This window comes from Salmo salar, chromosome ssa11 (genome assembly GCF_905237065.1).
Source record: "Salmo salar chromosome ssa11, Ssal_v3.1, whole genome shotgun sequence".
Classification (NCBI taxonomy): domain Eukaryota; kingdom Metazoa; phylum Chordata; class Actinopteri; order Salmoniformes; family Salmonidae; genus Salmo; species Salmo salar.
This window is the reverse complement of record NC_059452.1, coordinates 91,650,497-91,674,345: the sequence shown is the minus strand read 5'-3', so window position 1 is coordinate 91,674,345 and position 23,849 is coordinate 91,650,497. Positions and strand designations below refer to the sequence as shown.

General features: G+C 43.6%; 2 protein-coding genes across 2 annotated transcripts; both read right to left on the bottom strand.

Moving 5' to 3' along the window:
* Positions 1-6,236: 6,236 nt before the first annotated feature.
* On the bottom strand, positions 6,237-10,883 carry mepcea (methylphosphate capping enzyme a). The gene is made up of 5 exons (XM_014128993.2): positions 10,592-10,883; positions 8,169-10,078; positions 7,767-7,985; positions 7,438-7,561; positions 6,237-7,338 (listed from the first exon to the last, which is right to left on the bottom strand). Exons 2-5 carry the CDS (start codon positions 10,035-10,037, stop codon positions 7,298-7,300), a joined length of 2,253 nt encoding a protein of 750 aa, XP_013984468.1. The 5' UTR covers positions 10,038-10,078; positions 10,592-10,883; the 3' UTR covers positions 6,237-7,297.
* An 11,038-nt stretch (positions 10,884-21,921) lies between these two features.
* On the bottom strand, positions 21,922-22,704 carry her1 (hairy-related 1). Its single transcript, XM_045688894.1, has one exon. The coding sequence runs from the start codon at positions 22,702-22,704 to the stop codon at positions 21,922-21,924; it is 783 nt and encodes a 260-aa protein (XP_045544850.1).
* Positions 22,705-23,849: the final 1,145 nt, after the last annotated feature.

Below are 23,849 nucleotides of genomic sequence, written 5' to 3'. Positions count from 1 at the left end.
AACTGCGACCTGGCCAAGATCTTTGCATCCTCAGCTCGGTAATTGTACAAAAGGCAGCATAACCCCCCTCCCTCTACCAGCTCCCCACAATGCAGGAGCAATGGAGCAGTAATAATGCAATTCTAAATTATCAACACACATATACAGTTGAAGTCTGAAGTTTACATACACCTTAGCCAAATACATTTAAACTCAGTTTTTCACAATTCCTGATATTTAATCCTAGTAAAAATTCCCTGCCTTAGGTCAGTTAGGATCACCACTTTATTTTAAGAATGTGAAATGTCAGAATAATAGTAGAGAGAATGATTTATTTCAGCTTTTATTTCTTTCATCACATTCCCAGTGGGTCAGAAGTTTACATACTCTCAATTAGTATTTGGTAGCATTGACTTTACATTGTTTAACTTGGCTCAAACGTTTCGGGTAGCCTTCCACAAGCTTCCCACAATAAGTTGGGTGAATTTTGACCCATTTCTCCTGACATAGCTGGTGTACCTTAATCAGGTTTGTAGGCCTCCTTGCTCGCACACACTTTTTCAGTTCTGCCCACAAATTTTCTATAGGATTGAGGTCAGGGCTTTGTGATGGCCACTCCAATACCTTGACTTTGTTGTCCTTAAGCCATTTAGCCACAACTTTGGAAGTATGCTTGGGGTCATTGTCTATTTGGAAGACCCATTTGCGACCAAGCTTTAACTTCCTTACTGATGTCTTGAGATGTTGCTTCAGTATATCCACGTAATTTTCGTCCTCATGATGCTATTTATTTTGTGAAGTGCACCAGTCCTTCCTGCAGCAAAGCACCCCCACAACATGATGCTGCCACCCCCGTGCTTCATGGTTGGGATGGTGTTCTTCGGCTTGCAAGCCTCCCCCTTTTTCCTCCAAACATAATGATGGTCATTATGGCCAAATTTTAGTTTCATCAGACCAGAGGACATTTCTCCAAAAAGTATGATCTTTGTCCCCATGTGCAGTTTCAAACCGTAGTCTGGCTTTTTTATGGCGGTTTTGGAGCAGTGGCTTTACTGTGTATATAGATACTTTTGTACCTGTTTCCTCCAGCATCTTCACAAGGTCCTTTGTTGTTGTTCTAGGATTGATTTGCACTTTTCGCACCAAAGTACGTTCCTCTCTAGGAGACAGAACGCGTCTCCTTCCTGAGCGGTATGAAGGCTGTGTGGTCCCATGGTGTTTATACTTGCGTACTATTGTTCGTACAGATGAACGGGGTACCTTCAGGCATTTGGAAATTGCTCCCAAAGATGAACCAGACTTGTGGAGGTCTACAATTTTTTTTCTGAGGTCTTGTCTGATATCTTTTCATTTTCCCATGATGTCAAGCAAAGAAGCACTGAGTTTGAAGGTAGGCATTGAAAAACCTCCACAGGTACACTTCCAATTGACTCAAATGATGTCAATTAGCCTATCAGAAGTTTCTAAAGCCATGACATCATTTTCTGGAATTTTCCAAGCTGTTTAAAGGCACAGTCAACTTAGTCTATGTAAACTTCTGACCCACTGGAATTGTGATACATTGAATGATAAGTGAAATAATTTGTCTGTAAACAATTGTTGGAAAAATGACTTGTGTCATGCACAAAGTAGATGTCCTAACCAACTTGCCAAAACTATAGTTTGTTAACAAGAAATTTGTGGAGTGGTTGAAAAACGAGTTTTAATGACACCAACCTAAGTGTATGTAAACTTCCGACTTCAACTGTATTCCCTGGGGTGGAGAGAGAGGCATAGATCCAACCTACAACAAATACAACACATACCCACACACATAGGTATGTGTGTACACATAGGCATACATCAATGGAGACTCCTCAGAGGAGGAAGGGGAGGATCATCCTCCTCAGTGAATTTGATAAAAATAAATATAGTGAAACATTAAAAAGTTATTATTTTTTAGATAAAACTATACTAAATATTTTCACGGCACCAAATAATTGATTAAAACAGACTGTTTTGCAATGAAGGTCTACAGCACCATGGTGTAGCCGGCGGACAGCTAGCTTCCGTCCTCCTCTGTGTACATTGACTTCAATACAAAACCTAGGAGGCTCATGGTTCTCACCCCCTTCCATAAACTTACACAGTAATTATGACAACTTCTGGAGGACGTCCTCCAACCTATCAGAGCTCTTGCAGCATGAACTATCATGTTGTCCACCCAATCAAAGGATCAGAGAATGAATCTAGTACTGAAAGCATAAGCTAACTACAGCTAGCTACGTAGCACTGCAGTGCATAAAATGTGGTGAGTAGTTGACTCAAAGAGAAAGACAATAGTTTAACATTTTTGAACAAATACATTTCTTTAAAAAAATGAAGGAGAAGCAATTTTTCATTGTATTTTTTGTTCACATTCACTTAGCTACGAAATGAAGCTAGCTAGTTTAGCCTACTCAAATACAGCTCAAACAAAGAGGGATGCTATGTTAGCTGGCTGGCTATGGCTATCCAACACTGGAACTCTTCCAAGTCAAGGTAAAAAAAATTACAAAAAAATATATATATAAAAAATGCATGTAATGAAATGAAATGTATGCATTCACTACTGTAAGTCGCTCTGGATAAGAGCGTCTGCTAAATGACTAAAATGTAAATGTAAAAATGATTTATTAATTTATTGACACTGCTAAAATGCTTGCTGACTGTACACTGTACTGCATGATTGTAGCTGCATTACTAACGCATTAGTTTTAGTAGCTACTACGAAGTAGTTAGGCTGCGTGTAGCGGTTCGCGGGTATGATATGAAGGTTAGGAACATTTTTTTGCCAGGTCACAGACAGCTGATGTGTTTCCACAAGCGAAGGGAAAAGGTGAGAGGAGGAGAAGCTCTGTGAGAAGGAATTCTACAACGAGCAAAATGATGTTGTTGTTTGTATGTGGCTGATATGGATGTGAACTGTGTTTTGCGTGTGATCAGGTGTGTATTCATTCCAACGATTCTGTTGAAAAACGTTTCTTAAACGGAAGCAAATGGAATGAAACGGGGATAAACATACCTGAATTTGTCCAATAGAAACTCTCATTTGCAACTGTTGGACTAATGATTACATCCTAGATCAGCTAGATGCAGGCAAGTGTGTACAACGCGGTATTGAATGTGTCACGGTCTGTCACCTACGTTGTAAACTTTCATTCATAGGCTAGGTTGTAGCAACCTCATGATGGGTATAGGGAACATTTGAGTATCATGTAGTAGCCTAAACCTAGTGATGTTACATTGAGCTGGGTGAATGGAATATGAATGACAGTCATCCAATATGCTGTAATAGAAATAAGGCCATGCTCATCTTAAACATCACCGACTGCCGCTGGCATACATGTATTTAGCCTCGCACACTCATGAATACAGAAAAAAAACACCAAACAGAGTACTGTAACTGTGTGTATAGGAATGCTCCAGTCCCCCATCTGGGCACCCATCCACCTAGTCACACAGCATAACCTGAACCAAACTACCTGGACTGGTCTGGAATTTCTCCCTTTAGGGAGAGGCAGGGGATTCCAGAGGGTTCCAGAGAGTTCCAGAGGGTTCCAGAGGCCACAGAGGAGACAGCATGGACCACAACTGACCAGACCCATATTGACCTCTAGAGAACATTGCCTTGATAACATCACATGCTGTACCATTCACCTAAATTCCATTTAATACAGTGTAAATATTTTGAAAGGTATGATTGAAAATACAATATGGAACCGCAGCCTGTGTTAAACGACAGTATTCAGCCAGGAGCAGACCTGACTATGGCTGACCTGTTTACCCCATTACATAACCTACCCTACTGTGTTGATGGAGAGACAGACACTGAGGGGTTACACACACACACACACACACACACACACACACACACACACACACACACACACACACACACACACACACACACACACACACACACACACACACATCTATGTAGGTTGTCCAACTAACCAATGACTTTTGACCACCTACTGATCTCCTGCTCTTTTTAACAGCATGCAGCTGGAGATTTGATACACACAAACAACCCAGGAATTCATCTTAATAGAATGACAGAAAGAAACAGAGCAAAACAAAGGATCCACACTGATACACATCCATTACAGTAACAAAACCACTTAACGATGCTCTCGAATGTATCCGAGACTGGAGAAAAACTCACCGAGAAGTATCTAGTCTCCATCCTCTAGTCCCGCTTTCCTCAAGACAATACTGTTCTGCTGGTCCTGAAGATGCCTCAGCTCAGTTTGACTGGAAGTAGGCCAAGGCCAGGCTCTGGTCAGCTAAATGGAACCCAGGAGGAACATGTGGACGATGAGGAGGCTGCCCAAGGATCACAGTTATTTTAGATATTTGACAAATCTCACAGCTGTGACTTGAACTAGGTCACAAAATGACATCACAACCAGGGATGTCAGGACTTTTGTTGTTCACATACAACACTTAGTATAAGCAAAACTCAGCAAAAGTGCAAATAGTCAAATTCAAACAGTTGAATTCTAATTACAGTATTCAATTAGGCTACTTGTTTTTTGGTTTTGATGATCTGAATACTTACCCCAGTTTCTGGGCTTCTGGTTTTGGTTTGAGCCTGAGAAGAAAATGTCAGAACATTTCAGACATTTCATGGAGTGTTATGCCACCCAGTGGTACTATAATGGACTACAATAAAGTTACTATAATAACACAGATGAACACTAGCAATTTTTTGTAATTTCCCCAGATGTTTTATTTCCGAAGACCGTATTGCTATGAGGACTCAACAGCCCAAACACCTTGTGTCACAACATCTTGGTAACAGTGGTTTCCAACCTTGGAAGGCGGGACACTTTCATTAGGGTCTACTAGCATCAACCCGGCCTTTTTGGCAGTAGATCATTTACAATGCGTATTTTGATTCTTCCCCCGCTCCTGCAAATAAAACATGATTATCTGTTTAACTTGTCGGTTTCTGGAAATGCCGCTAATATTCTCAACTCTGGAGCATTTATAAAACTCATATTTCCTTGGGGATCGTGGCACTTGCTCATGTTTTTGACATAGGCCTATCATTAACCCTTGTTATCCATATTAAAACAGTAATGTATGGTATGCTCGGGCTGGCTACGAATTGTTCTGTCCTGGATGTCCGATGCGCACAGCCTCATGAGCTTAGTTCAACTGCCGTACCCCATCAAAACCACAAATAGAAGTTTGTTTTAGCCCTTTGTAAACCATTTAATTGTAAACTGGCACTGTGTAACCTCAAAACATGGTTAATACTAGGTTTATATAATGGATGGTCAGTTCTTGCATCCAAAGCTGTCAAGGAATTGTTACATTTCTCCAGCCCCAATCCTCAGCTTTTTTACCAAACCAGTGGCCACTTTGTTCTTGTTTGAACTGCAGACTGCTACTTTAAATATGTACGGAGAGCTCGCTTTTATTCGGTTTGTGCGTTAGTCCGTCTTCCTTACGCTCTTCCTGTCTGTTGGCCTTCTCCTTCCTCTCCTAGTCCATCAGTCTTCTCATCCCCTGCGGCTCACCGGGCCTACTGGACCTGCAGCTCTGACAGGTAGTGTCTGATGTTCTGCTATGATAGACAACCTTATTGAAATGTTACTTTAGATAGTGCACTGTTGGAGCTAGAAACACAAGCATTTCGCTACATCCACAATAACATCTGCTAAACATGTGTATGTGACCAATACAATTTGATATGACCCCCCCATCAATAATTAGCCCAAACCCCCAGAATACAGATTATCAGATGACATTAACATTATGGACATTGTATAAATGACAATTTATTGATAGTAAATGCCCCTCATATCAGTGCAAATTCAGATTGAGAAGAGTTGATGCAGCATATCTGTAGCAAATCTCTCACGCAGATTCCTTTGATCAAGCATTCACATGACTAGTGATAACTCACACACATCAGGGCTGGCATTCCAAGGGTAGTCAAATATTTGTTCAAATGTATAATGGATTAAAACTATATAAAAGTCATAAATGGGTGGTTACAATTCTGCACAAAATCAACAGAAAAATAATTAATAGAAGTGTCATTCTCCTTTCATCAAGCCATTTTCCTCCCGATAACATTTCCCTAGGTCTAGGATCTTATGGAGAAGGCCGAGATGTATAAATTGGTTTGGGTTTGACCCTGTGAATCAGATTTGTTTAGTGCCTGTGGATGTCTTAAGGCCTGTAGATTGGAGGCATCTGTAGAATGACTAATGAGCACTGACTGCATTTCAATTGATTTGTTTATTAAAAACAAAAACATTTCAACAAATTCAGAACTAAACCAGCACCTGGTTCGAGTAAACAAAATATTAAGCATAAGAATTGAGTAAAGCATAAACATTTCATTCTGATGAATTGATTTGGGTTAAAGTGAGCTGGATTAACAATACAAGCCCAAACCGAGTCCAAACCACAGAGGCTCTGTATAGGTTACATATGATAAATTGGCAGCCAACCTTTGGACACATGACAAGAATCCATTGGGGGAAAAAAAGAACATGAGTCAAATAAAAGAACAATCAATCATTCTTATAACAGCCAAAGAAAAAACATCCCTCACATCTCACCATAGCCAACACCACCTGACTGAGTTCTTGAATCAGCTACCAATAGAAAGAGACAGGAACAGTCCCCAGACAGGAAGTAAGATATCTAGAGAAAAAGCACTCCGGGCCAGGAGCAAGCTGAAGACAGGCCACACTTATCCAGAGTCAAACTGATTTTCCTGGTCAGTCAGGCCACAGAGAACTCAGTGAGGACTTATGTTAAGCTGAACAATCTTAAAATTGAAGACGCTCTGATCCTATAAAAAGTGTGAGAAACGTCCCTAGATTAGTTCCATTTGGACATTATATGGGAGTACATTTTATGCAAAGTATTCAAATTAGGTTTTGGTTGTCTATTCTGCTTCAAAAGTTGATCTATTGATGAACGTCAATATTAAAATGTGAAAAAAATACAATCCTTGACTGAACAAGAGTATGAACAGTAATAAAAAGATATGGAACAATGCCTGTGCATAGGGAGCAACAAGCCCAAAGAGTCATGATTGAGTTCACCCTGTCCCAATGCTTTTCTTCTCATCTAGACTGGAGTTGTGTAGAGAAGCCATCAGATAGTCGTTCTGTAGAATCAAGTCTCATGTTTTGGTCTCCTTGGCTACCTTCTGAACACAGCATCACAAACAAGTAGAAAGCTCTGATTGGGGTTGACCTATATGCTTTACAGACTGGAGCAGGTGGCTTGTTTTGGTTTCTCCTGCACCAACCCACTTCCAGGCAGATCATGTTCCTTTATGAAACAAGTAGATTGGCCTCTGAAAACCTGTGGAAGACATACAAATTCATTAGTTTGAGAAACAGAATAGAAAAGGACACGTGAAAGAATCAGATGATATCGGTATCTAATGAACCAGTGACATACCTCTTGATGAACTGTTAGGCGTCCCGATCAACTCGTAGCTGGAGAATCCCACCTCAGATGTCAGGTATGTTGAGAACTGTTCTGGTTTGAGACGGATGCTGTGGTAATTCTTAAAGATGCTATCCTGCAACAGTGAGAGCGGAAAGTCAGACATGATTCCGTCTCAGCCTCAACGCTGAGCAAAGTAACATACTTTCATGTCTGCAACAAAGAAACAGGCCACTTGTAATGTTTTAGGTATGTTTTGGCTATATACTGCATTTATGCACATCTACAGTAGCAGATCACACCATTGGTCCTTGCAACACTAAGCTCTCTCCTCATCTCACCGTGAGTTTCTTCCTCTTGCCGTAGGTGATCCAGGGCTGTGGCTCCAGGACGAACAGGCCTCCAGGACGAAGGTGTCTGAACACTCTGTGGAAGAGGCGCTTCAGGCCACCGTCTCCCCAGTTCAGGTGGACCCACTTGGTAACGCTGAAGCATAGGATGACGTCGTACTCTGGCGGCTGGGTCAGCAGCAGAGCATCACTCTCCAGGACATAATTCCCCTAAGGAGGAGAAAGATGACGACAGGGGATGAGTTCTAAACAATGTGGGACGTTTCTCTGAGGATCAAGTAGAAAGAGAAGCAACAAATGAGTGATCATAATATTGTTCATTTCCACCTTAATATTATGAATAATGATTTTTAAAATGGAAACGCATTAAAAGGCTGCAGTGCATACACCTACCTTGACAAAGGAGACATTGGAGGGGAAGTTACCAGGAGGCATGGTGGGTGTGTCGGGGAGTGGGGGTGCTGCTATGGGCCCCCTGGAGATCCGTAAGGAGACAGGGAAGGAGCTGGTCCCCAGCTCAACAGCAGGTGCTCCAGAGTCCTCCTCCATCTCCTCAGCCCCTCTCTCCTGAGCTCTTCTCTCTGCGTGACGTGATAACACCACGCCACCCTCTGCAGGGACCTGCCTTTCAGCGTTTCCATTTTCAGCCCTGGTGGGCTGTCTTTCATTCTGTTTGTGCGTTAGTCCTCCTGAGTGTGACTCATCTTCCCGTCTGTTGGCCTTCTCCTTCCTGTCCTCTCCTGGTCCATTGGTCTTCTCATCCCCTGCGGCTCGCCGGGCCTCCTGGGCCTGCAGCTCTGACAGGTAGTGTCTGATGTTCTGGCGGGCCGCGTGCACCAGACCCCCATCAATGTCCAACCCCAATATGCGGGCGGGCCGCAACTTCTTAGCAATACACAGAGTCAGGTGGCCCGTGTTGCAGCCCAGGTCCAGTACTGCTTTACCATGGAACCACTCTGGACGTAGACAACGGAACCGTGGGTCCTCGGCACAGCCTGGGTTGCGGTAGCCGTAGTACTTGTTGTAGTTCCCATACTGGAACTTCTTCTTGTTGCCTTGGTGCTGTTGTTTGTGCTGGTTGTGAAGATGCGGTTGCTGACCCCCTGGTACCTGGGAGGACCCCCTGGGACCTACCACTGGGGTGTGGAAGGAGGACTGCGCATTTCTCCCGGGCCCAGCTCCACGGCCCCTCTCCTCCATCCCCGACCTGGCCATAAGAGTAGAATGGACCATAGGAGGCTCTGTTTTACCAGAGTTGCGTCTGCGTTTGCGTTGCCGGCTAGAGAGATGGTTTGGGCCTCCGGCCGTGGCTGCGGAGGAGTCTTCCTGAGCTCGAGGCTGGGCCTGGGGGGCAGATACAGTGAGCATGGCTTCATCCCTGCAGTTGGATGGGGTGATCTCATTACCGTTAGCATCCTGGGGGTCCAGGACGGCCGGGACACTGGGTGCTTCTAAAACAGAGGTAGACGCAGCACTAGCAGATGGCAGGTTAGACAGAGAAGAAGTGGTGTTGGTCACTTCACCACTTCTCTCCGAATCTGACAGGTCCAACACGGAGACTGTGGAACCCCCACCTCCTCCTCCATGGTGTCTGTTGCGGTGTCTCCTCCTGCCGCCACTCTTGAAGGGCGACACCAGGAGGCTCCTACCTCCCATCCTGCTGTTGAGGTTGAGAGGGTCAGTGATGTCCCTGGGAATGAGGATCTCCACAGGGTCGCGGTTCTTGGCAGGAAGGGGGGAGGACTTGGGCGTCTCAGCGTTCAGGGCCCTGTTCACCTCCTCGTCCTGCAGGCTGTTGAGGTTCAGCGGGTCAAATATGTTTCCTCCCAGCAGGAAGTTGGTGGGCAGAACCGAGTCGCTCTCTGAGTTTACCCGTCGTCGTCTCTTACCTGCTGGATGCTTGAACCCTGCAATCATTGTGCTGCGACGCTTCGAGAGTTTCTGCTGCTGCGGTTGTTGTTTGGATTGCTGAAAGCCATTTTTAGGGTTAACGTGCTGCTCAGTCAACATGGCCTCCTGCGCAACACGCTTTGTCTGATTGTGGGGGTCAGCCGTGCTGCTGTGCTTGGTTTGGGCACCACTGTCTGGCATGGGGCAGGTAGCAGCACCATCAGTGCTGTCTGGGTTGGCCAGGGTGACCTCTGGCACTTTGGGGGCATTGTTGCAGCTTCCAGTGCATTCTGAGAGTTTCTGGGGTGGCGCTGGGTCCACTTTCATACTTCTGGTTGGAACAGTCTCTTTATCAACAGACATCTCTATCATCTTCCACTCAATTGTTTTGGTGCTGACATGGGACAACTGATCTGAAAACACATCAAAATAGATTAAAATAATGACCACCGAACCCAATAAATCATAAGATGTATTATTTAATCCCCAGCTATAACTGGACAAGATTACAATAGTGCTCAGTCCCCAGTTGCTGCTTTCCCAGCTATTTAGTATTGCACTTATTTGTTGACAACTGAAAGTAACTTGATGATTTGTGCCTGCATGTCATTCTATAAGACCCAAGGTGCATGCCTGCCACTGGATAGTATACATCCATTATATTGGAGGCAAACGTTGAGTGAACGTCTACAGTGAAGACATTGAACCCATCCTCAATGCCAGCTGCTGCGCGTGAACCAATACCAATGGTTCCTCAATACTGTTACGCTAGCTAGCGCTCTATAAATGCCGATATTTTGCAAGAATCCACCACTTTGCGTTCATTAATAAATGCGACTAGGTAAGATACAAAAATACGTAAACTAGCCATCTAGCTACAGTATGAGGCAACTGTATGTTCATCAACAACAACAGTCTCAGCTCACCGTTCTACCCGCCTTCCCGTGAAGCTGAACTGTCACACTCCCTCCCGAGTTACTGACGTTGCTGCATCATCAGCTTCGTTGATAGCTTGATTGTTCGATAATATTATTTTCACTGGTGAAATGAATCAATAATGTTTGGAAAACAAGCCTCTCTAAAAACAATAAAACAACCAGTGTGGTGGTAACTGTGCGAGTGTGAGCTCGCTGTACACTCCAAACTCCAATCGCTAACTTCTAGCTCAACAGCTCAACCTCACGCAGATTGGAAGGTTCCAATCGTTGTTTGTTTTATCTTTTGCCAGAGCTAAATGCTGAAACAGACAGGCATCTGAACCAATAAGGTGACGGTTTTTAGGCAGTCTTCATGAAATCGACCAATTACAGACGTGTATGGGTTGAGCAATACACGTCGACCTAGTTTTGCACACAAATAGGTATCCCATAATTTGCCTTTCTGAATGTGTATTTATTATTCCCCCGCCATTTGGCGAAATTAACTATTTAAAAATGTATTGTAAATCTGTATACGGTCTATACGCATAATTTTGTTAACACATTTTACATCAAGGTAAGGTAGGAGAGGCAAAACAAAACAACACAGATTACAACGCTCCCACCCCCCTCTCATTCGCTGACATGTGGTAGGGCAGGCAAAAGAGAATTGTCATTGGGATTTGTAGTTTTTATCCAACAATGTCGTGGATCTTCGAGAAGGGTGCAATTGTGGGGCGTTCCTGTATGTGGTCATTCCTGCATATGCAAGAACCCTCTTTATACTTCTATTGGTCAATTTTTCAATTAGGACAGGCCGGAGGCAGGGGCACTCCAGTACCATAGATTATGTTAATGCACAATAACATTGGATGCCAGCCACCTATAAACCCCACAGAAGAAGGGTAGACCCCTAGGTAGCTAGCCGTACACCTGTAGACAGTGTCCTTTGCCCCCGCCTGTCAGGTACTGTTTTTCTGCAGTTCTGTTAAATACGGCGATGAAGGAGTACTCTGGTACACGGGAGGCATGGGAAACACTGTGAGCTAGCTAACTAGCTAGCAAGCTGTGTACCAGAGTCCTTAGATCTAGCTGGCTAAAATATCACACAGCGGGAGGTGGGGACAACCAGTAGATAGTGTCCTTCGCCCCCGCCTGTCGAGCACGGTTTTCTGTGGTACACAGCAGGCGGGGGCAACACCATGTGCTAGCTAACTAGTGTGTTGCCCCACAGTGTCGCCCCGTCTTCTGCCTGCTGTATACTGTCTGCTGTGCTAGCGGGAGGAAGGGACGACCAGTATAAAGGTGTCCTTCGGCCCCGCCTGTCGGGCACGGTTTTCTCCGGTACACAGCAGGTGGGAGGCAGGGGTGACACCGTGTGCTAGCTAACTAACTAGCAAGCTAGCACACGGTGTCACCAGCTAACTAACTAGCAAGCTAGCACACGGTGTCACTAAAGAGTTGTATAACTAACCCAAGGTAGACCAGAGCCTGTCATTTCCAATGGGAGAAAATTGATCATAGTGGGCAGAACAAGCATGGAAGTGGGCAGAGCCAAGCACAAGCTACTGAGAGCCTATTGGTGCATTCTAGCATTTATTTGCATATTTCCTTTGGGAACGGCCTAATCTGTGAAGTAAACATGTGCAATAACTCAATTCACCCTTACACTCCTTCTAAACAATACCATTTTTAAAAACTTTGGCAAGGGTAATGTCTACAAAAAGCAGTCCACTCTGTTTGTTATAGATTCTAGTTTTGGAAACAGAAAACTGTAAGCATATCAAATGTTTCATTGATGAAAAAATGTGCAGAATGTTGACCAAAATCCTACTCGATCCACCTTCTCTCACTGCCAGCCACTGGGATTCCTCTCATCATCATATTTGGTAGTGAGTGGAAACGCCAAGTGGATGCTTCACATTTATACATCCGGTGAAATATCTGTCTCATTGTTCTATCTGTGGTGTCAACTAGCCTCCCCCGCTAGTCTGCTGTGTTAACCAGAGGCGGGGACGACTGGTAGACAGTGTCCTTCACCCCCACCAGTCGTGCACAGTTTTCTCAGGTACACAGCAGGTGGAAGGCAGGGGTGACACCATCTGCTAACTAGCTAACTAAGAAGCTAGCACATGGTGTTGCTAACTAGCAAGATAGCTAGTTAGCTAGCACACAGTGTCGCCCCAGCCTTCCGCCTGCTGTGCTAGCAGGAGGCGAGGGCAACCAGAAGACAGTGTCCTTCACCGACGACTGTCGGGCATTGTTTTCCCGTAGTTCTGTTAACGATGGTGAGGGCAGGAACCAATGGGATGGGGGTGGTGTTCATGTAGGAACCATTGGGATGCTCGAGGGGGAGCCATTCCTGCAAATGCAGATGCAGTAAATGCCAACAACGAACAGTGAGCCTTTGTACTCATGTATAAAAAAAATAACAAATGATGAAAGAAAAGCAATGCAAATTTGAATTTTAATGTGGGAGAGGTGGAAAAATGATTGTTATTGATCAATAATGTCAAACCTCCTGGCATTGACAACTTAGATGGAAAGCTACTGAGAATGGTAGCTGACTCTATAGCCACTCCTATCTGTCACATCTTTAATGTGAGCCTATAGGAAAGTCTTTGTCCTCAGGCCTGGAGGGAAGCTAAAGTCATTCCGCTACCCAAGAGTGGTAAAGCGGCCTTTACTGGTTCTAACAGCAGACCTATCAGCTTGCTGCCAGCTCTTAGCAAATTGTTGGGAAAAATTGTGTTTTCCCAAATACAATGCTACTTCTCTGTTAACAAATTAACAACTGACTTTCAGCATGCTTGTGGAGAAGGACACTCAACATGTACTGCACTGACATAAATGACTGATGATTGGTTGAAAGAAATTGATAAAAAGAAGATTGTGGGATCTGTACTGTTAGATTTTAGTGCAGCCTTTTATATTATTGACTATAACCTGTTGTTGAGAACTTATGTGTTATGGCTTTTCAACCTCTGCCATATGGTGGGTTCAGAGCTATCTATCTAATATAACTCAGAGGGTTTTCTTTCATGGAAGCTACTGTTTACAGGCCTCCTGGGCCATATGCAGTGTTCCTCACTGAGTTCCCTGAATTCCTATCGGATCTTGTAGTCATAGCAGATAATATTCTAATTTTTGGTGACTTGAACATTCACATGGAAAAGTCCACAGACCCACTCCAAAAGGCTTTCGGAGCCATCATCGACTCAGTGGGTTTTGTCCAACATGTCTCTGGACCTACTCACTGCCACAGTCATACTCTGGACCTAGTTTTGTCCCATGGAATAAATGTTGTGGATCTTAATGTTTTTCCTCATAATCCTGGATTATCGGACCACCATTTTATTGCGTTTGCAATTGCAACAAATAATCTGCTCAGACCCCAACCAAGGAGCATTAAAAGTCGTGCTATAAATTCTCAGACAACCCAAAGATTCCTTGATGCCCTTCCAGACTCCCTCTGCCTACCCAAGGATGTCAGAGGACAAAAATCAGTTAACCACCTAACCGAGGAACTCAATTTAACGTTGAACGTTGCGCAATACCCTAGATGCAGTTGCACCCCTAAAAATTAAAAACATCTGTCATAAGAAACTAGCTCCCTGGTATACAGAAAATACACGAGCTCTGAAGCAAGCTTCCAGAAAATTGGAACGGAAATGGCGCCACACCAAACTGGAAGTCTTCCGACTAGCTTGGAAAGACAGTACCGCGCAGTATCGAAGAGCCCTCACTGCTGCTCGATCATCCTATTTTTCCAACTTAATTGAGGAAAATAAGAACAATCCGAAATTTATTTTTGATACTGTCGCAAAGCTAACTAAAAAGCAGCATTCGCAAATGGAGGATGGCTTTCACTTCAGCAGTAATACATTTATGAACTTCTTTGAGGAAAAGATCATGATCATTAGAAAGCAAATTACGGACTCCTCTTTAAATCTGGGTATTTCTCCAAAGCTCCATTGTCCTGAGTCTACACAACTCTGCCAGGACCTAGGATCAAGGGAGATACTAAAGTGTTTTAGTACTATATCTCTTGACACAATGATGAAAATAATCATGGCCTCCAAACCCTCAAGCTGCATACTGGACCCTATTCCAACTAAACTACTGAAAGAGCTGCTTCCTGTGCTTGGCCCTCCTATGTTGAACATAATAAACGGCTCTCTATCCATGTGTACCAAGCTCACTAAAAGTGGCAGTAATAAAGCCTCTCTTGAAAAAGCCGAATCTTGACCCAGAAATTATAAAAAACTATCGGCCTATATCGAATCTTCCATTCCTCTCAAATATTTTTGAAAGAGCTGTTGCACAGCAACTCACTGCCTTCCTGAAGACAAACAATGTATACGAAACGCTTCAGTCTGGTTTTAGACCCCATCATAGCACTGAGACTGCACTTGTGAAGGTGGTAAATGACCTTTTAATGACGTCAGACCGAGGCTCTGCATCTGTCCTCGTGCTCCTAGATCTTGGTGCCGCTTTTGATACCATCGATCACCACATTCTTTTGGAGAGATTGGAAACCCAAATTGGTCTACATGGGCAAGTTCTGGCCTGGTTTAGATCTTATCTGTCGGAAAGATATCAGTTTGTCTCTGTGAATGGTTTGTCCTCTGACAAATCAATTGTAAATTTCGGTGTTCCTCAAGGTTCCGTTTTAGGACCACTATTGTTTTCACTATATATTTTACCTCTTGGGGATGTCATTCGAAAACATAATGTTAAATTTCACTGCTATGCGGACGACACACAGCTGTACATTTCAATGAAACATGGTGAAGCCACAAAATTGCCCTCGCTAGAAGCCTATGTTTCAGACATAAAGAAGTGGATGGCTGCAAACGTTCTACTTTTAAACTCGGACAAAACAGAGATGCTTGTTCTAGGTCCCAAGAAACAAAGAGATCTTCTGTTGAATCTGACAATTAATCTGGATGGTTGTACAGTCGTCTCAAATAAAACTGTGAAGGACCTCGGCGTTACTCTGGACCCTGATCTCTCTTTTGAAGAACATATCAAGACTGTTTCAAGGACAGCTTTTTTCCATCTACGTAACATTGCAAAAATCAGAAACTTTCTGTCCAAAAATGACGCAGAAAAATTAATTCATGCTTTTGTTACTTCTAGGCTGGACTACTGCAATGCTCTACTTTCCGGCTACCCGGATAAAGCACTAAATAAACTTCAGTTAGTGCTAAATACGGCTGCTAGAATCCTGACTAGAACCAACAAATTTGATCATATTACTCCAGTGCTAGCCTCCCTACACTGGCTTCCTGTTAAGGCAAGGGCTGATTTCAAGGTTTTACTGCTAACCTACAAAGCATTACATGGGCTTGCTCCTATCTATCTTTACGATTTGGTCCTGCCGTACATACCTACACGTACGCTACGGTCACAAGACGCAGGCCTCCTAATTGTCCCTAGAATTTCTAAGCAAACGGCTGGAGGTAGGGCTTTCTCCTATAGAGCTCCATTTTTATGGAATGGTCTGCCTACCCATGTGAGAGACGCAGACTCAGTCTTAACCTTTAAGTCTTTACTGAAGACTTAAAGATCTCTTCAGTAGGTCCTATGATTAAGTATAGTCTGGCCCAGGAGTGTGAAGGTGAACGGAAAGGCTGGAGCAACGAACCGCCCTTGCTGTCTCTGCCTTGCCGGTTCCCCTCTCTCCACTGGGATTCTCTGCCTCTAACCCTGTTACAGGGGCTGAGTCACTGGCGTACTGGTGTTCTTCCATGCCGTCCATGGGAGGGGTGCGTCACTTGATTGGGTTGAGTCACTGACGGGGTCTTCCTGTCTGGGTTGGCGCCCCCCCCTTGGGTTGTGCCGTGGCTGAGATCTTTGTGGGCTATACTCGGCCAATGTCTTAGGACGGTAAGTTGGTGGTTGGAGACATCCCTCTAGTGGTGGGGGCTGTGCTTTGGCAAAGTGGGTGGGGTTATATCCTGCCTGTTTGGCCCTGTCCGGGGGTTTCATCAGATGGGGCCACAGTGTCTCCTGATCCCTCCTGTCTCAGCCTCCAGTATTTATGCTGCAGTAGTTTATGTGTCAGGGGGCTAGGGTCAGTCTGTTACATCTGGAGTATTTCTCTTGTCTTATCCGGTGTCCTGTGTGAATTTAAATATGCTCTCTCTAATTCTCTCTTTCTCTCTTTCTTTCTTTCTCTCGGAGGACCTGAGCCCTAGGACCATGCCTCAGGACTACCTGGCATGATGACTCCTTGCTGTCCCCAGTCCACCTGGCCGTGCTGCTGCTCCAGTTTCAACTGTTCTGCCTGCGGCTATGGAACCCTGACCTGTTCACCGGACGTGCTTGTTGCACCCTCGACAACTACTATGATTATTTGACCATGCTGGTCATTTATGAACATTTTAACATCTTGACCATGTTCTGTTATAATATCCACCCGGCACAGCCAGAAGAGGACTGGCCACCCCTCATAGCCTGGTTCCTCTCTAGGTTTCTTCCTAGGTTTTTGTCCTTTCTAGGGAGTTTTTCCTAGGGAGTTTTTCCTAGCCACCGTGCTTCTTTCACATGCATTGCTTTCTGTTTGGGGTTTTAGGCTGGGTTTCTGTACAGCACTTTGAGATATCAGCTGATGTACGAAGGGCTATATAAATAAATTTGATTTGATTTTGATTTGATTAATGTCAAATATGTAAACTGTGGTGTACCGCAGGGCAGCTCTCTTGGCCCTCTACTGTTTTCTATTTTTACCAATGACACTGGCATTGAACAAATCATGTGTGTCAATGTATGCTGAGGATTCAACCATATACGCATCAGCAATCAAACTAATGACAGACTGAACCCTTAAGAAAGAGTTGCAGTCTGTTTTTGGATTGGGTGGCCAGTAATTATTTATTTATTTTCACCTTTATTTAACCAGGTAGGCAAGTTGAGAACAAGTTCTCATTTACAATTGCGACCTGGCCAAGATAAAGCAAAGCAGTTCGACACATACAACAACACAGAGTAACACATGGAGTAAAACAAACATACAGTCAATAATACAGTAGAAAAATAAGTCTATATACAATGTGAGCAAATGAGGTGAGATAAGGGAGGTAAAGGCAAAAAAGGCCATGGTGGCAAAGTAAATACAATATAGCAAGTAAAACACTGGAATGGTAGATTTGTAGTGGAAGAAAGTGCAAAGTAGAAATAGAAATAATGGGGTGCAAAGGAGCAAAATAAATAAATAAAATAAAAGTAATAAACTGGTCCTGAACATCTCTAAAACTAAGAACATTGTATTTGGTACAAATCATTCCCAAAATGATAGACCTCAGCTGAATTTGGTAATGAATGGCGTGGCTGTTTAACAAGTTGAGGAGACTAAATGACTTGGCATTACCTTAGATTGTAAACTGTCATGGTCAAAACTTATAGGTTCAATGTTTGTAAATAACAATTTGTTCTTAACTGACTCACCTAGTTAAATAAATGTTACACATTGTAAAGCTGGGGAAAGGTCTGTCTGTAATAAAGAGATAATCTGCTTTTTCGACACCACACTCCACAAAGCTAGTCCTGCAGGCTCTAGTTTTATCTTATCTTGATTATTGTCCAGTCATATGGTCAAGTGCTGCAAAGAAAGACCTAGTTAAGCTGCAGCCGGCCCAGAACAGAGCAGCACGTCTTGCTCTTCATTGTAATCAGAGGGCTGATATTAATACTATGCATGCCAGTCTCTCTTGGCTAAGAGTTGTGGAAAGACTGAGTTCATCACTTCTTGTTTTTATAAGAAACCTCAATGTGTTGGAAATTCCAAACTGTTTGCATAGTCAACTTACACACAGCACTGACACACACACTTACCCCACCAAACATGGTCCAGAACAAATTCAAGGAAATGTACAGTATTATCCAGTCATGGGTGCATGGAACTCCTTTCCATCTTATATAGTGCAAGTGAATAGCAACCCTGGTTTCAAAAAACAATTAAAGCAACACCTCACAGCACAACGCCTTTCCCCCAGGTGACTTACTTGTTGTGTGTATGTACTGACATGTACAGTATGTGTAACTGATAGATGCACACACACACACTACATGCTAATGTTTTAAATGTATGTAAAATGTAAAGTATTTTGTCTGTAATGTCTTCTTCATTATGTCGGACCCCAGTCAGACTAGCTGTTGCCATTGGCGTCGGGTAATGGGGATCCTAATTCATTAAATCAAATCTCCTTTATCCCTTTTAAAAATGTTTATTTTAGGCTATAGATGCCAGGACAGTGATGTTTTGCTAACCATAGAGGGGTTGGTTGTTTAGCAACAAAACCTACGCGTGCTTAACTATGTGGCAAAACAGATGGTGTTGGCTTAGATTGTTGACAACATGTAAACTATATTTAGTCTCCAATGTTTATTGAAAACATAAATACATTTGCACAATGAGCACTTGTTGTCTCTCAAATACATTGTTACAGTTGTTGGTTAGCTAGCTAGTGAATTTTAGCCATATTAGCAGTGACATGAAATCAGTGGAAACACCTCAAAACAACACATGGTATCAAGAACAACATGAAACTAGCTGAAATAAATTATGATTCCCCACATGACAGTTTCTTGTCATTGTTGATAGCTATCTGGCCATCCAGAATCACAACAACTCACAGACTTCTTCCCCATTGAAGCATGCGCATTGTTTTCATGACATTGTCAGCTAACCCATCTATATTGCAAAGAGAAAGTGTTTTGATTAAATTATAATCTCAGGTGAATTTATTAACCTTACATGAAAGTCGTAGCTGGCCTAGAGGCATGTTGTTGTTGTTGCCTCTGGGTCAGCATTTGATTACTTTGCTATTGCATCATAATATTGTCTCCATGCCACCTGGTTGGGGATTTATTTTAAAAAGTTAATGTTTTTTAGCTAGACTGATATCTCTTGAGGTATGTATCTATAAGCTTGGCACATCTAGTCACTGGGATTTTTGTCCATTCTTCAGGGCAAAACTGCTCTTGCTCCTTCAAGTCTTCCCTGTGGCTCAGTTGGTAGAGCATGGTGTTTGCAATGCCAGCATGGTGTGTGCAACACCAGGGTTGTGGGGTTGATTCCCATGGGGGGGCCTGCATGAATTGAAATGTACGCATTCACTACTGTAAGTCGCTCTGGATAAGAGTGTCTGCTAAATGACTCAAATCTAAGTTGGATGGTTCTGCTGGTGAACAGCAATCTTTAAGTCAGACCTTGGATTGAGGTCTGGGCTTTGACTAGACCTCAATCCAAGACATTTAAATGTTGCCTCTCAAACGTTGCTTTAGCAGTATGCTTTGGGTCATTGTCCTGCTGGAAGGTGAACCTCCAGTCTCAAATCGCTGGAAGACTGAAACAGCTTTCCCTCAAGAATTTCCCTGTATTTAGCGCCATTTTCCAGTCGATGGAAAAACATCCAAACAGCATGATGCTGCCACCACGCTTCACTGTGGGGGATGGTGTTCTCAGGGTGATTATTATTTAACTAGGCAAGTCAGTTAAGAACAAATTCTTATTTTCAATGACAGCCTAGGAACAGTGGGTTAACTGCCTGTTCAGGGGCAGAACAACAGATTTGTACCTTGTCAGCTCAGGGATTTGAACTTGCGGTTACTAGTCCAACGCTCTAACCACTAGGCTACCCTGCCACCCCAGTGATGAGAGGTGTTGGGTTTGCGCCAGACATAGTGTTTTCCTTGATGGCCAAAAAGCTCAATTTTAGTCTCATCTGACCAGAGTACCTTCTTCCATATGTTTGGGGAGTCTCCCACATGCCTTTTGGCAAACACCAAATGTGTTTGCTTATTTTTTTCTTTAAGCAATGGCTTTTTTTATGGACACTCTTCCGTAAAGCCCAGCTCTGTGGAGAGTATGACTTAAAGTGGTCCTATACTCCAATCTCCGCTGTGGAGCTTTGCAGCTGCTTCAGGGTTGTCTTTGGTCTCTTTGTTGCCTCTCTGATTAATGCCCTCCTTGCCTGGTTCGTGAGTTTTGGTGGGCAGCCCTCTCTTGGCAGGTTTGTTGTGGTGGCATATTCTTTCCATTTTTTAATAATGGATTTAATGGCGCTCCGTGGGATGTTCAAAGTGTCTGATATTTTTTAGAACCCAACCCTGATCTGTACTTCTCCACAACTTTGTCCCTGACCTCTTTGGAGAGCTCCTTGGTCTTCATGGTGCTGCTTGCTTGGTGGTTCCCCTTGCTTAGTGGTGTTGCAGACTCTGTGGCCTTTCAGAACAGGTGTATATATACTGAGATCATATGACAGATCATGTGACACTTAGATTGCACACAGGTGGACTTTATTTAACTAATTATGTGACTTCTGACGGTAATTGGTTGCACCAGACCTTATTTAGGGGCTTCATACCACTTTTCCGTAAATTTCTTTAAACAAGTCTTTTTTTAAAATTTCACTTCACCCATTTGGACTATTTTGTGTATGTCCATTATATGATATCCAAATAAAAATCCATTTAAATTACAGGTTGTTATGCAAGAAAATAGGACAAAACGCCAAGGGGGATGAATACTTTAGCAAGGCACTGTAAAGTCCAGGGTTGTTCATGTTCATTGGAGACATAAATAATAGATTATGGCTTTGGATGCCATCTACAATAATCTTAAACCATGACAAATATCTCAACCATACTTATAGCCTAACTAGCAGTTATATCTGGCACTTAAACCATACTAGTGTTATTATCATGATTTTGATAATTAGGGCCTTACAGTGATTACATTTCTAATACATTAATTCACTTTTTTTTTATCCAGTTTTATTCAGTTTAAATGTTCTACTGAGTTGGTTACATTAGCACTGACAGGCAGTGAGACAAGTTGGAAATGAAGCAAGTTAACAAAATAAGAACTTTATTCTCATGAGTTTATTTACAAGACTTTGTACATGATAAAACATAAATATATTTACAATACTTTACATGATTTATAATTTAGGAAAGAACCGGAGACAGGGAATAACTGTATAGGAACGTAAAAGAAAAATGTCATTGTTCACAACAAGAAAATAAAGAGGAGCTCCAGGCACTCTGAAGAAAATGTCATAAAACAGAGAATTCTTCAGTCTGTTAAACAGGCCTTTTAAAGTGACAGTGACAGGTTTTCAGAAAACGTTTGATTGTCCTTGACCTCCACATCTTTTTCTCTTAGCCGGCCCTCACCACACGCTGCTTAATAGGAAAGATGAATGTTGTCCTGAACGTGTCCCATGATGATCTGGGTGACTAGATTTCCATAAAGATGCTCTCAGACCACAGATTGTGGACACGTGTGTGTGTGTCCTGTGTGGATTTCTATCACCCTTCTCCTCCACATATCAGGACCAGGGCCTCCATACTACCTGGGGCTGGATCTGAAATAGTGACCGCCTCAGAGTCCTTGTTGGGCCTACGGGCACAGGGCCAGAGAGACGTAGAGGGGTGGGGGGACTGGACACCAGGGGAGGATGGGCTGGTACCAGAGGCACCATGGGCCGAGATGTAGATTGAGAGGGGGATGACAAGGAATCTGATGGACGACGAGAGGGGGAAGGAGGGAAGGGGAAGTGGCATGGCATGGAGAGGTATGGAGGGGTAGTGGTGAAAGCTAGCGAGGAGTTTGAGTAACAGGGGGAGGGTGGGGGTGAGAGGGAGTAAGGGGGAGATGGGTATGGGTGTGAGAGGTGTTGGGTAGGGTGGGGGTGGTGGAGCACAAAGGTGTTGGGATAGATGGGAAGAGAGGTGTTGATATAAGGGAAAGTGGCCTCCCTGCTGGCTCGTTGATGCCCCATCACTGTGCTCTCCTTCCTGTTTTTCACTCTGCCCAGGAAGCATGGTCCTTCTGCTGCAGGGCCCCAGGGCTGGAAGTCCAGGGGGAAGGTCTGGCTCTGCACCTTCCCCAGAGGGCAGGCACTGTGGGTATCCAGGTGGTCCCTAAGTCCCTGGACAAAGCTCTCTCTCTGGGATGGGTCCACGCTGTCGATGTAGTTGCCCAGGCGGGAGATGCACTCTGTGAAACCTGCACTGTAGACAGGGTTGGGTGGGGGCGGTGTTTGCTCGTGTATGGGGCCTGTCCATTGGGAACTCACAGCACTAGTCACTGGAGCAGAGGACTCTTTCATGGAATTTTCTGTGAAGGCTAGTGTTGGTCAGTAGTGAGAGCCAGGCAGTACAGGGAGTAAATGAGGAGAAGAGAGAACAGAAAGAGAAGAGAGGACAGAAAGAGAAGAGAGAACAGAAAGAGAAGAGAGAACAGAAAGAGAAGAGAGGACAGAAAGAGAAGAGAGAACAGAAAGAGAAGAGAGGACAGAAAGAGAAGAGAGGACAGAAAGAGAAGAGAGAACAGAAAGAGAAGAGAGGACGGAAAGAGAAGAGAGAACAGAAAGAGAAGAGAGGACAGAAAGAGAAGAGAGGACAGAAAGAGAAGAGAGAACAGAAAGAGAAGAAAGGAAAGAAACAGAAAAGAGAACAGAAAGAGAAGAGAGGACAGAAAGAGAAGAGAGGACAGAAAGAGAAGAGAGAACAGAAAGAGGAGAGAGAACAGAAAGAGAAGAGAGAACAGAAAGAGAAGAGAGGACAGAAAGAGAAGAGAGAACAGAAAGAGGAGAGAGAACAGAAAGAGAAGAGAGAACAGAAAGAGAAGAGAGAACAGAAAGAGAAGAGAGGACAGAAAGAGAAGAGAGAACAGAAAGAGAAGAGAGAACAGAAAGAGAAGAGAGGACAGAAAGAGAAGAGAGGACAGAAAGAGAAGAGAGGACAGAAAGAGAAGAGAGGACAGAAAGAGAAGAGAGGACAGAAAGAGAAGAGAGGACAGAAAGAGAAGAGAGGACAGAAAGAGAAGAGAGGACAGAAAGAGAAGAGAGGACAGAAAGAGAAGAGAGGACAGAAAGAGAAGAGAGGACAGAAAGAGAAGAGAGGACAGAAAGAGAAGAGAGGACAGAAAGAGAAGAGAGGACAGAAAGAGAAGAGAGGACAGAAAGAGAAGAGAGGACAGAAAGAGGAGAGAGGACAGAAAGAGAAGAGAGGACAGAAAGAGGAGAGAGGACAGAAAGAGAAGAATACAGAGATGAAGATGAGCATGTGATAAGAGATAATTCAAAAGTGGACAGAGAGAGAACAGCATGGAGAAGTCAAAACAATTAGCAAAAGCCAATGGTGTGTGTGTGTGTGTGTGTGTGTGTGTGTGTGTGTGTGTGTGTGTGTGTGTGTGTGTGTGTGTGTGTGTGTGTGTGTGTGTGTGTGTGTGTGTGTGTGTGTGTGTGTGTGT